General features: G+C 53.3%; 2 protein-coding genes across 2 annotated transcripts; one reads left to right on the top strand and one right to left on the bottom strand.

The window, feature by feature from the left end:
* Positions 1–1149: 1149 nt before the first annotated feature.
* On the top strand, positions 1150–7272 carry PYC1 (pyruvate carboxylase). Its single transcript, XM_062942096.1, has 10 exons — positions 1150–2747; positions 2838–2858; positions 2946–2953; positions 3066–3077; positions 3140–3177; positions 3237–3268; positions 3351–3470; positions 3525–3586; positions 3651–6692; positions 6752–7272. Exons 1-10 carry the CDS (start codon positions 2624–2626, stop codon positions 6866–6868), a joined length of 3576 nt encoding a protein of 1191 aa, XP_062805018.1. The 5' UTR covers positions 1150–2623; the 3' UTR covers positions 6869–7272.
* Positions 7273–7617: 345 nt separating this feature from the next.
* On the bottom strand, positions 7618–13644 carry CHC1 (Clathrin heavy chain). The gene is made up of 3 exons (XM_062942095.1): positions 13155–13644; positions 8477–13078; positions 7618–8411 (listed from the first exon to the last, which is right to left on the bottom strand). The coding sequence occupies exons 1-3, from the start codon at positions 13245–13247 to the stop codon at positions 8055–8057; spliced, it is 5052 nt and encodes a 1683-aa protein (XP_062805017.1). The 5' UTR covers positions 13248–13644; the 3' UTR covers positions 7618–8054.
* Between the last annotated feature and the right edge of the window lie 77 nt (positions 13645–13721).

Below are 13721 nucleotides of genomic sequence, written 5' to 3'. Positions count from 1 at the left end.
AGCTTGTCATTCCTCTGCGAGTCGAGAAGGGTTTAAATCCCATTCAATGGTTCAGAAATCTTGATCTCGTGACCAGCTCAAACGAGTAGATGGCCATGACGCAGAGTAAGAATAAAGATGAAACTGGGATACAACAACGTTGATGATCAACCGACACCACAGCTGCCGTGATATGAGGTCAATATTGAGAAACACATAATCAATCTTGGCATCCGTCGGCTCTTGAATACCTATGAGAGATCTTGTAAGTGGTACAATGTGGCCTTCGGAGTCCCCGGGGGCTCTCTTGCTGAGGCAAGCGCCACCCACCGCCATTATGCTTCTGTTTTCCAGGTTCACCAGGGTGTTTACAACGCTACCTCACTCATCTTTTCCATCGGGTGACCTTCATGGATGATGCAGGGAAAACGCCAGCTTCCCCAGAAAATTGGTGCCTAGACCCCGGGAACGGTTCGGTTCACGGTACTCATGAACGGGGCGGGGGTGGGCAATCTGCCTAGGTACCTTTCGAAGCACAACTGTCTCCGAGTCTTTCATCTGACAAGTCTCCGCAAAACAAGAAAAGGTACGGTGTCAATCCTGGGGTCCCGCTGCTAGCTAGTGTGTCAAGTCCCGACATCTCGGGCACGTCAAGTAGTTGAAGTTCGGCAGGATCCTCTTTTTGCAGACTGATAGAGCTTTACCCTCGGCTCGACGAAAAACCGGGGGTGGAAGTAGCCGGTTAGAAGCCATCTGCTGTCAAAGTCGGAGGACGGTCTGGGATGAGATGAGGAGCACATGATCAACTTGATTCTCTTCCCGGCCTTCGGCTACGGAGGAATATCAAGGTGCTGTGCCGGCTCTTTTTGGATGGTGTGTTGAAGTTAGTTACCTAGGTTGGTTTATTAACGGCTTTTGCGGCGATTAGAAAAAACCCATTCAAGCTAAGCCTGGGCGGGAGTTCAGTTGGGGGTTCTGGTCATTAGCAAAAATCCTTATTAGATCAAGTATCTTTTGGTTGGTCAAACAAATGCACCCCCATCTTCCCCAGGTGGGAGGCAGAGGGTTGTCTCACAACATGCGTCAGGTGAATTCTGCGAGGCAATCGGTTTCAAGAAACAATGTCTCTCAGTGTCAGTGTATACATCGGTTAAGCTCGCTGGAGGCGACGGTTAACCCTGCTGAGAGTCTTCATCCCGCTACAACCCCGACAATGTTAGGGCGGAGTACTGTGTGTCTAGCCGCCATATCTGGTCATAGTAACCAGTCGTCAAGATTCCCCACGGCGGCCATGTCAGCTCTGAGCGGTGGTGGCAGCAACCCCACCCTACCACTGTTTTAGCATCTCGGAGTCTCTTCGCAAAGTGGGATATTTTTTTTTCAGTGACGGCTGCAGAAAGGGACGTTCCCCTCACCCCTGCACCAGCGACAAACTCGGCAAGGTCTTCTTCATGGCAGACATCTGATTGGCCAACTCTGGTCTCAAGATGCTTGTCACACAAGGCTGCAAGCTCCGCGAACGCAACGTTCAACAAACATTCCCATCACCCTCCAAGACCCAGTGCCAAGATGACGGAAAAGCCATTGGAGATCGGGTTTTGTGCTTCCTGCATACACTACTGATTGATCAATGATTGCTCGATAACAGGCGGCAGAGCCATGGGACCGACAGCTTCCCAACCCGTTTGGGCCAAGCTGATGAACGGCGAACGCCTCCCACGTATGCACACAAGCAACCAGCACCATCAATCAGTTGCCAACCTGCGGCTTGTCAGGATATTATATACCTCGTCAGCCAACGTCAAGTAACAGCTGAGTGGACCAGAGCCGGCGGAAAGCGCACGAGAGAGAAGAAGAGTCACCCTCCTCCTCCTCCTCCTCACCCACGCGGATCACTCGGCCTCGACTTGATCAAATTGTTGAGCCGTCACCCTCTCAGTCTGATTGTGAATCACCGCCTTAAACCTTTCTTGGCAAAGCACAGTTGAGAAGACTTGTTGGCCAGTCACAGAGAGAGAGCCGTGAGGACCGAGGTGAGGCTGTTTCGCTCCATTCAGCATTTCTGGGCTGTTCCTGGCAAGACAGAAATCCCCTCATATCCAAAATCGTCGCTTCCCCCTGGCACAACCAGTTGGCCTGCAGTTGCCACAACATAGCTCAACAATCATCCCATTCTGATTTTAAATTCCCCTCTTTTCCACCGTCCTTCTCCTTTGCGTCGACGTTATCACTTTCATCCTCGCTCCCTACAACGTCACCTCAGGCTGTACAGTTCTGCGTACGCCGAAGAATCCTTATCTCCATCTCGACCTTTGTCTTGCCTTGCCTCTTTGGGAAAGCGTGACAGCGGTAAAACACAGCTTGTGTCGTCGTCAAATCAAGCTAAGGTTTAACCGGAGCTTCAGAGCTTCTAGCCCACCCAAGCATCTCTAGCACCCTTGACCCCTACCTGGCCGCGGGTCTGCCCACACACCTACCCCACCATCACATCTACCCCGCTGTCGGCGTCATACCCGGCCTTGCAGCGGCGCGGGCATCCCTCCCTGCTGGCTCTGAATCCTCTCTTCTCCTACTTCTTCCTCCCCCCCTTTTTCCCCTTTCCTTCTGCAATTGACCGTCGTCTTTGCACGCCAATCGATTCACCATGGCCGCCGACAACGACAAGAAGTATGAGGATGTCTTCGAGGAGGGGGATGTCCCTAAGGAGGCCCAGACGGTGCATCGCATCCGTGCCAACTCTACTATTATGCAGTTGAACAAGATCTTGGGTTAGTTTTGGCTTGAGGAGCTGCAGCAAGCCCCTCAGACCATGTCCTCCTTGCATTGGGAAAAGCTAACGTCTATTGCGTCAACTACAGTTGCCAACAGAGGTGAAATTCGTAAGTGATGCTCTCCCACTGGCGGTCCTCCGGAGGACGGCCGGCCATCGTGACGTGACACATGAATTCCATGCTGACATGTGATAGCTATTCGTGTATGTAACGATCCATGTCCGAGCCCAGAAACCGCCCTTTCTTTTCAGGACCACGATGAGGAGTTCGAATTGGAATGACAAGCTTGCTCACTGATTATCTTGCGCTTTACAGATCTTTAGAACGGTAGGTCACGTCACCCTTTTCTCCAGGGTCGAAGAAGCTGGTTCTGACAATGCTTGCTCTAGGCCCACGAACTTTCACTTCACACTATTGCCATCTTCAGGTAAGACTTCCAGAAGACACCACTCTCAGATGATATGAACAGCTGCTGATTTTCTACAGTTATGAGGATCGCCTTTCTATGCACAGACAGAGTATGTGCCTCTTGACAGTCCTAGGCTAACCCTGCTTGCTGTTTTTTGCACCTGTCAACACAGACTAACAAATACACCACAGAGGCCGATGAGGCTTATGTCATTGGCAAGCGTGGACAGTACACACCTGTTGGCGCCTACCTTGCCAGCGATGAAATCGTCAAGATCGCCGTTGAGCACGGTGCTCAGATGATTCACCCTGGTAGGTCCTCCAGAGAGATTTCATGAGTGACATTCAGGCTTACCGTTATCATAGGTTATGGTTTCTTGTCTGAAAATGCCGAGTTCGCTCGCAAGGTTGAGGCTGCCGGTCTTATCGTAGGTATCCACTCAACCATCTGAGGAGGGAATTATTGTCCGCTGATACCCACCCCTTTCTCAGTTCATCGGTCCCTCTCCCGACGTCATCGATGCCCTTGGCGACAAGGTCTCGGCCAGAAAGATTGCCATTGCTGCGAACGTACCAGTCGTCCCAGGCACCGAGGGCGCCGTCGAGAAGTTTGAGGAAGTCAAGGCTTTCACGGACAAGTATGGCTTCCCCATCATCATCAAGGCTGCTTATGGCGGTGGTGGTCGTGGTATGCGTGTTGTGCGTGAGGAGGCTTCCCTCAAGGAGTCCTTCGAGAGAGCCACCTCCGAGGCCAAGAGCGCCTTCGGGAACGGCACCGTCTTCGTTGAGCGTTTCCTCGACAAGCCCAAGCACATTGAGGTTCAGCTCCTCGGTGACAACCATGGCAACATTGTCCACTTGTACGAGCGTGACTGCTCCGTGCAGCGCAGACACCAAAAGGTCGTCGAGATCGCTCCGGCCAAGGATCTTCCCGCCAGCGTTCGCGATGCTATCCTGAACGATGCTGTCAGACTCGCCAAGTCTGTCAACTACCGCAACGCTGGTACCGCCGAGTTCCTGGTTGACCAGCAGAACCGCTACTACTTTATCGAGATCAACCCCCGTATCCAGGTCGAACATACCATCACTGAGGAAATCACGGGTATCGATATCGTTGCCGCTCAGATCCAGATCGCCGCTGGCGCTACCCTGGAGCAGCTCGGCCTTACGCAAGACCGCATCTCCACTCGCGGCTTCGCCATCCAGTGTCGTATCACGACCGAGGATCCGGCCAAGAACTTCCAGCCCGACACGGGCAAGATCGAGGTGTACCGCTCCGCTGGCGGTAACGGTGTGCGTCTCGATGGTGGCAACGGCTTTGCTGGCGCCGTCATTACCCCCTACTACGACAGCATGCTTGTCAAGGTGTCGTGCCACGGCTCAACGTACGAAATTGCCCGCCGCAAGGTTCTTCGCGCTCTTATCGAGTTCCGCATTCGCGGTGTCAAGACCAACATCCCCTTCCTGGCCTCTCTCCTGACCCACCCAACATTTATTGATGGCAACTGCTGGACGACCTTTATTGATGATACCCCGTCCCTGTTTGACCTCGTTGGCAGTCAGAACCGCGCCCAGAAGCTTCTGGCCTATCTTGGTGACCTCGCCGTCAACGGTAGCAGCATCAAGGGTCAAATCGGTGAGCCCAAGTTCAAGGGCGACATCATCATCCCCGAGCTCTTGGACGATGCTGGCAAGAAGCTCGATGTGTCTTCGCCTTCGCAAAAGGGCTGGCGCAACATCATCGTCGAACAAGGCCCCAAGGCTTTCGCCAAGGCTGTTCGCAACTACAAGGGCTGCTTGCTCATGGATACCACCTGGCGTGATGCCCATCAGTCTCTCCTGGCGACCCGTGTCCGCACAGTCGACCTCCTCAACATTGCCAAGGAGACCAGCCATGCGCTCTCCAACTTGTACGCTCTGGAATGCTGGGGTGGCGCCACCTTCGATGTCGCCTTCCGCTTCTTGTACGAGGACCCTTGGGACCGCCTCCGCAAGATGCGCAAGTTGATCCCCAACATCCCCTTCCAGATGTTGCTCCGTGGCGCCAACGGCGTTGCTTATGCCTCGCTCCCTGACAATGCCATCGACCACTTCGTCAAGCAGGCCAAGGACAACGGTGTCGACATCTTCCGTGTCTTCGATGCTCTCAACGACATCAACCAGCTCGAGGTTGGTATCAAGGCCGTGCAAAAGGCTGGTGGTGTCTGCGAGGGTACCGTCTGCTACAGCGGTGACATGCTCAACCCCAAGAAGAAGTACTCCCTGGATTACTACATTGACCTTGTTGACAAGCTTGTTGCTCTCGACATTGATGTTCTTGGCATCAAGGACATGGCCGGTGTTCTCAAGCCCCATGCTGCCACCATCCTCATCGGTACCATCCGCAAGAAGTACCCTGACCTTCCCATCCACGTCCACACCCACGACTCCGCGGGTACTGGTGTGGCTTCCATGGTTGCCTGCGCCATGGCCGGCGCCGATGCTGTTGACGCTGCCACTGACAGCTTGTCTGGTATGACCTCGCAGCCCAGCATCAACGCCATCATTGCGTCGCTTGATGGTACCGATAAGCAGCCCGGTCTCAACCCTGCTCACGTTCGTGCGCTTGATACCTACTGGTCTCAGCTTCGCCTCCTCTACTCGCCCTTCGAGGCTCATCTTGCGGGTCCCGATCCTGAGGTGTACGAGCACGAGATTCCTGGCGGTCAGCTCACCAACATGATGTTCCAGGCCTCTCAGCTTGGTCTTGGCTCCCAGTGGTTGGAGACCAAGAAGGCTTACGAGCAAGCCAACGAGCTCCTCGGCGACATCGTCAAGGTCACTCCAACCTCCAAGGTTGTTGGTGACTTGGCCCAGTTCATGGTGTCCAACAAGCTCAGCCCCAAGGATGTCATTGAGCGTGCTGGCGAGCTCGACTTCCCTGGCTCCGTTCTCGAGTTCCTCGAGGGTATGATGGGCCAGCCGTACGGTGGTTTCCCCGAGCCATTCCGCACCAAGGCTCTCCGTGGTCGCCGCAAGCTCGACAAGCGCCCTGGTCTCTTCCTCGAGCCCATCGACTTTGCCAAGGTCAGGAAGGAGCTGTCGCGCAAGTACGGCAGCGTTACTGAGTGCGACGTGGCCAGTCACATCATGTACCCCAAGGTCTTCGCCGACTACAAGGCCTTCATCGCTAAGTACGGAGACCTCAGCGTCTTGCCCACCAAGTACTTCCTCAGCAAGCCTGAGATTGGCGAGGAGTTCCACGTTGAGCTCGAGAAGGGTAAGGTGTTGATCCTCAAGTTGCTGGCCGTCGGCCCGCTCTCCGAGAACACTGGCCAGCGCGAGGTGTTCTACGAAATGAACGGCGAGGTTCGCCAAGTCACTGTCGACGACAAGCAGGCGTCGGTGGAGAACGTGAGCCGACCCAAGGCCGACCCTGGCGATTCGAGCCAAGTCGGTGCCCCCATGGCCGGTGTGCTCGTTGAGCTCCGCGTCCACGAGGGCTCCGAGGTCAAGAAGGGCGATCCCCTTGCTGTCTTGAGCGCCATGAAGATGGTAGGATATACCCTCTGAATTTCCACACTTGAACTCAACTTGCTAACTAATCTTTCTAGGAAATGGTTATCTCCGCTCCTCACAATGGTGTAGTCTCCTCTCTGCAAGTGAGAGAAGGCGACTCAGTCGACGGCTCCGACCTGGTGTGCCGCATCACCAAGGGCGACAAGAAATGAGCGACGTGATTCGTTTAGCAGCACACTAGAAACCGAGTTAATCCCTCTGCTTCGTTGCTCACACCTCAAGACACGCCCGCCCGCTCAAACGAGCCGAGCAATTCGTGTGAGGGGGGGCTATGGTGAAGCTAAGGGAGCCGTGGATATCTGGGATTATCCTTTTTTTCTTTTTCTCGTAACGGAGGGGTTCCCATGATTCCGGAGCAGCAGGCGTGGAAAGGTATCGGGATAGGTCCCTTGTTCTTCTCTGTCAAGCACAACTGGTTATATCCGAGCACGCACACACATACAAGTAGGAATTAAATAACAGTTCAATAATGGCTTGAGTCTATGTGAATGTGTGATATTCTTGTCCTATCGTCTTCAAGATGGTCCACAAGTGAAGATAATATCAGATGCCCAACCCCAAGCCCTTGCCTATGGGATACTGCGCTGTTTTATCGCGACATGCCCAACATTCTTAGGGATGGCCAGTTTTACTCTTGTAATAGTACCGGCGACTGAAACTTGTACTATAGGTTTATTCTCCCTTACTTATAACTTCTTATCTTTTTATAAACTTCTTATAGACTTCTTATAGACTTCTTATAGACAGACTTATGGACTTCTTATAGACTTATAGACTTCTTATAGGCTTCTCATAGCTTCTCCTCGACTTTCTGTACACTTCTTGGAAACTTCTCTCTAGACTTTGCAGAGACTTTCTCTTAGGAACTTACAGAGGCTCAATGGCACATTCAAGAACCCTAGGCCAAATAGCAATATGTTTTCAACCAAATATGCACAACATCACATCATCATTTTCGAAAGACACCACGGAAAAAAGCAAAAGCAACACCAATAAAAAACTTGAAAAAGCCCCAAGGGCAAATATATCATACACTAACATTTATGGTCGCAACATTTCAAAAAAAACAGCCTCCTGCATGCCCCAGCCTTCAATTCCATCCATCATGCCCTAAAAAAAAGTAAAGAAATCCTTTTACTTTTGAGATACCCTCTCCTCCTGGCCCCCCTAACAGAGAAGCTTGTGCGCGCGAAGAAACCTTTTGGAAACCCGACCAAGCTCCTCCACATACACCGGTTCGCCTGGCATCATGAAATACTGCTGCTGATAAGGGTAAAACCAACGTCCCGTGTAGGGATCGTAAACGCAAGGGCACTCAAATACCACCGGCGCAACCCTCTAGAATCCGAAACCGGTAGGTTGGGGCGCAAATCCGTTGGTTTGTCCGCCAAAAGACGCGGGAGAGGCCCGGCCTTGAGCGGGACCAGCGGTGATCATGAGGCGGTTCATGCCCAGGATGGGGGTGTTGTCATCCTCGGTCTTCTCGGCAGCCTCCTTGGCCTTGCGAGCCTCGTTGTCAGCCTTGAGGGCGGCCAACTCCTTGGTTTGCTGGCAGAGGAGGTTGATCATGTACGGCATAGTGAAGTCATGGAGGCCGTTGCGCCAAGAGAGCTCCAGGATAAGATCGGGGCGGATGAGGTCATAGCAGGCATAAAGCATGCCGACGTAGCACTCCCTGTTGCCAATGTCGACGAACTAAGGCGGGTTTGTTAGCACATGTTACAATTAAAATACAAGCATGAATCAAAAGGGAAACATACATAACGGAGAAGCTCCTCGACAACATCGGTCTTGCCAGAGATAGCAGCAGTCTCAATGGCATCCTTCCACAACTTGTCCTGCTTGGATAGGTTGATCGACTTCTCCCAGCGCTTATTCTTGCGGTAGATGTTAGCGGCAATTTGGCGGAAGAAGACGAGATCGTGCTTCTCGAGGCGGCCGGCGAGCTCGACAGCGTCATAGTTGTCGTAGTTCTCGACAGAGTCGCGGAGAGTCTTGTAGTCCTCCTCCTCGATCAGAAGATCGTTGATGGCATCGTTAACAGTGCGCTTGTTCTGCGACTGAACGTTGAGCAAGAATGGCTTGATCAGAGGCAAGTTGTCGGACTTCTGGAACATGCGGACAACACGGTTGACATCGATGCGAGGAGTGAGGACCTGGAGAAGGTCGGTAAGGAGCGAAGGATGCTGCTCAAGGTAAAAGTTGATGGCCTTATAGTAGATCTCAAGGTTGGCAACCTTGACGGTGATCTCCTTGAACTGCTGGTGCTCCCAGGAGTTTTCCGGCCGCTCCATAACCGCAAGAGCAGCGTTGTCGAATTCATCATAGTGGTAGTAGCAGAAGACCAGCTCAGGCCAGAGGTTGGCCTCCTCGCAAGCACGGATCATCTTGGGCAGGTTCATTCTGCTCCAGAAGAGCTTGAGGTGCTCCATCAACCGCTCAGGGTGGTACTTGGAAAGGGCAATGCCAAGCTCAGTGAACATACCCATGTGGGCACGCTCCAAACCAAGACCTTGCTCAAGAAGACTGATGAGCTCGTCAAAGTAGCCCTCACGCTCATACTGCTTAACCAAAGCCTGAAGCTGCTCAGCGTCAACGATAAGGTTGAGACCGCAGATCTGGGCCAGACGGAACTCCTTCTTGCTAACGCAAGCCTCATGGACTTCTCTCCAGACCTTGATGTTGTTGGCCTTGCGCGCGCAGTCAACAGCAGCTTGGTAATCCTCAAGATGTACCAATGTGGTAGCCAACTTCGCCCAGTTGGAAATGCTGGTATAGAAGATCTTGGCCGCCTCGAAGAAGCCCTCGGCGTAAGCCTTGTCTCCGGATTCTTCAATGTTGGCGACATTAGTAGCCCGCAGGAAGTCCTCGAGCTCGGCAAGTTGATCAAGGCGAGCATAGCAAAAGGCAAGAGCAGTATCAATGGCAGACTCGCGAAGGGTCTTGCGGGCCATGCGCAGGAACTTGATGAGCTCCTCATTCTTGCCAGCAGCCACAGCGATCTCAATAACTTCCTCGTAGTTCTTAGGGTCCTCCGCCTTGATGTAAGACTCGATCGAGTCGCTGACACGGAGACCGTCAAGCTGAGCCTTGGCGACTCTGCTCCAAACCTGAGGGATGTCGACCTCCTCGGCATAAGCCTGAGCACGATCGATGCTAACCACATGCTCAACGAGTACGTTGACAGCCGCCTCCTTGTTGTCGATCTTCTTGAAAACCTCGAAGGCTTCCTCGAACAGACCAACCTCAATGCAGACATTAGAAATCTCATCCGCGGAGAAGTTGTCAAGACGATGAATGTAATCCATCACGCGGGCCTTGTCAGCCTTGGCAGCAGTGAACATGAGCAAATTCTGCAAGTTCGGGTTGTCACTGAAGGGTGATGGCTCCAAGACAATCTTCTCGAGCAGCTCAATGAGCTCAGCTGGAAGATCAGCGCTCAGGAAACATTGAACCGCAAGAGAAACCTTGGCGGGATCCGTCGACTCGGGAACAGCGGTCGAGATGACTTGGTCGACCACGGATCGGCGGTGGAGGTTGTTCTCGCTGAGAACGAACATCCAGAGGTCATTATCACCACGCTCAAGCAGGTACCTGGCCTGGGCCTTGTACATGGCGTTCTCGTTGGTGATGTTGACGAGCTCAAGGTCGTTCTGGCCCTTGCTATAGGCAATGTAGGCGAGGTTGGGATCGCGCTTCTCGCAATACTTTCCGACAGTGAGGGTGTCGTACTGGTCGTTCTCCTTGAGAAACTTCTCAGGATTGTTGTTGGAGTCGATGTAAATCTTGGCCAAAGCGTTGAACACTGCCTGCTGCTGATTGCCAGCAGCCAGGGTCGCCTCGAGGAAGGGAAGAAGCAACTTGAGACGGTTGCGGGTCTCGACCTCCTGGACAAGCTCATCGATGGGGATAGATACTGGGTTGACTGTGCTGAGAAGATTCTTGATGATGTTCTCATCGCAGTCGACATCCAACAAGCCGCCAATAACACCGGGAGTCCTCGAAGGGTTGACTTGCTGCACATACACCTCGATGGACTTAAACTGCTGGTGCTGGTACAAGTAGAGGACCAAGTCGTGTACAAAGTTGAAACGATCGCACACCACCATGAGTGGAAGCATCTCGCTGAGCTTGGCCTCCTTCAAGAAGTTCTTGACCTTCTCTGGGTTATAGACGCTGTTGTCACGGCAAATGCGCTCAACCTCGCGGATCTGACCCGTCTTGGTAGCAGCCTCGATGTACTTGAAGACAACCTCAGAATCATCGGTAACGTTGACAATGCTACCAAGGAAGTAGTAAAGACCTTCGGCGGTCTTGTACTTCTCAAGCAGGTCAATAAGACGCTGGGGCCCGAGAAGCTCGGCATACTTGGTGGCAATCTGCACAACGGACTGGAGGTTTTGGCGGATATTGTGCTTCAACATAGCATCGAGGCAGTCAATGGATTGCTCGACGGAAAGGCGACCGAAGTACTCAATTAACCACTCGGGGTTGAAGTTTGGCGCCCCGGCAATGCCTACGACAACACGCTTGATGGCTGCGGGGTCCTCGTAGAGCTCCAGAGCCTTTTGGAACAATCCTGCTTGCTCGCACAACTTGGCAATCTGCGCCTTGTCGAAGTGGGAGAACATGTCGTTGCCGAGGATAGCATCAGCAACCTGGGGGGCATTGAGAAGGTTCATCTCCAAGAGGCGGGTCTGGAGATGGCCTTGCTCAGGCTTGTTGTCCTTGAGAGCATCGAGAAGGAAAGCGGTAGCCTGCTGCACCATGCCCTGCGATTGGAAGATATCCACGACGCGCTCGAGGTCAACAAGCGAGCCCCCTTCATTGTTGGCAAGTGCTGTCGCGAACTCGGCACCCTTCTCTGGGTTCACGCGGACGATGTGGTGCAAAAGTTGAATAAAGTCTGGTTGATAGCCAGTCTGAGTGCAGTAGGGGAGAATCTTATCAAACTGTCCCAACTCGGCAAAGCCAGCGACAACCTTGTTGGGCACATTGCCCTTCAGGTAGATGCTGAGGGCCATGGGCATATCATGCGGGCGGACCATGTCACCAAGTTGCTCGGAGCACTCGAGCTTGTTCTCTTCCAGCCACTTCGCCAGGAGCTGTTTCCGGTTCTGGGCAAGCACGGGTTGAGCAAGCTCAAGGGTTTCGTGCTGGTTCAGAGCACCCTTGTCAAGAAGCATGCCGAAATATTGCAAGATGTGCGACATGGAGCCAGGCTGCTGCGGAAGCCGCTTGAAACGCTCTATCGTCTGGGGTGTCCGCAGGAAACCACGGGGCGAGTTGGCGGCGACCTTAGCAGCCTCCTGGTAGCTTCCGTTGCTGAACAGCTGCTCGAACCGTTGCTGATAGAGGTTGTCAGCACCGGGCAGACCAGCACGCGACGCCAGCTTGAGGGCCAGCTCGGTGCCGTGGCTTTCCAACACATAGGGTACGATCTTGTTTTCATCGGCGCTAACGAAGAGTACCTGACCCTTGCGATTGATACCGACGATACCAGTCGAATTGCTGTCGCCACAAGCTGTGAAGATGGTCTCGCCCGAGATGCGGTTCATGAAGATACATGTAGCAGTTTCGAGGTCGTAGAGATGAATGAATCCGTATTTGGTGATCAAATAAATGATACCATACTTCTGTGACACTTGAAGCGCAACGGGGAAGTCACTGCCGGCCTCTGGCGGGAAGAACACATCAACTGCCTTCTTCTGGAAGACAGGATTCGTTTCCGGGTGGTCAATTTCCACGATGTGAAGTTTGGCTCCAGAGGCGGTCCGCACGGCGAAGGTGAACAGCTTGGTGTCCTCGGGGGCACCGTCGAGACGAATAGTGCCAAAGGCAGCGGCATGGCCTTCAATGGCCTGGGTAATGCCGCGGTCTTTCGAATACAGTTGCATGGCTCCAACAACGCGGCCTTGTTGCTGCGAAATGCCAACGACGGCCATCCACTTTCCATCAGCGCTCGTCCGATAGTTGATGATCTGGTTATTTGTGAGGTTGCTGTGGCGGTCAAACACCTTGACAGGTGCCGCCTGGGTCGGATCAAAAACATCCCAATGATAGACGGATGTCTCTGTCACCAAGCCAAGCGTGGTCTCGCTGATCCACTTCCAGAAGGCCACGTCCTCGCTCATCTGGGTCGACTTGAGCTTCTGCTTCTGCTCGAGGTCGAAGATCTGCAGTGTTCGCGATTGGGCCTTGAGGGCGATGACCTGACGCGTCCAGTGCATGATGGCGCTGTCGGCCTTGATGGGCCGGCGAATGACATTGTTGCCATTCTTGAGGTCGACGATGATGACTTCGGGGGAAGAGGCTTCATCCTTCTTATCTCGGATGCAGATGTACGAGTCTGATTCTAATGTCTGTATGGGGCGAGAGAGGGAGGGTTAGCACATGGCGGTCAGGCGACACAGGCAGATAGATGTCGGCGGGACATACGCAAGTGTTGAATGTGATAGCAGTTGGCCCAACACCCAGGCTGCTGAGCTGGAGCAGCTCCTGGAATTTGATGGGTAGATTAGGCGCGGCCATGGTGAAGTCTGTTTTGCGCTTGGGGGCGCGCAGTTTAGGGAGAATTAGCAGCCAACTTGTCAAAAGTTGCTGGCGTCAGATGGAAGAAGTTGAACGCTCCAAACGCAGTGACGTTGAAAGGGGCTTGGGAATTGGTGGAGCTCGGCAGGCCGGAGAATTGAGGGAGGAGTCGTAACAAATCAGCAGGAGCTGCAGAAGCTCAATTAGAAAGAGCAACAACAGGCAATTCGCTGATCAAAAAAGAGAGAAGGAGAATCACGGGAAGGAGGGTGACAGAAGAGTCGTTTGTGCCTGACGCGCAAAGAAATAACTAAAGGGAAGCGACGCTCTGGATGGAGTGTTGTTTTGTGCAGGCTGCTGCAGGTGCCACAGAGAGGCGGTTTGCGGGTCGGTCAACTTTTGAGTGATGTGTTAAGAGCTCCTCACGACTGCCTCCTGCTTGCCCCCTTCTCTTTGCTGCTGCTGCCGGCCAGG

The sequence above is a fragment of the Podospora pseudoanserina genome, chromosome 1, assembly GCF_035222485.1.
Source record: "Podospora pseudoanserina strain CBS 124.78 chromosome 1, whole genome shotgun sequence".
Lineage (NCBI taxonomy): Eukaryota > Fungi > Ascomycota > Sordariomycetes > Sordariales > Podosporaceae > Podospora > Podospora pseudoanserina.
Note: the sequence above shows the minus strand (reverse complement) of the source record. Positions and strands in the feature narration are given on the sequence as shown.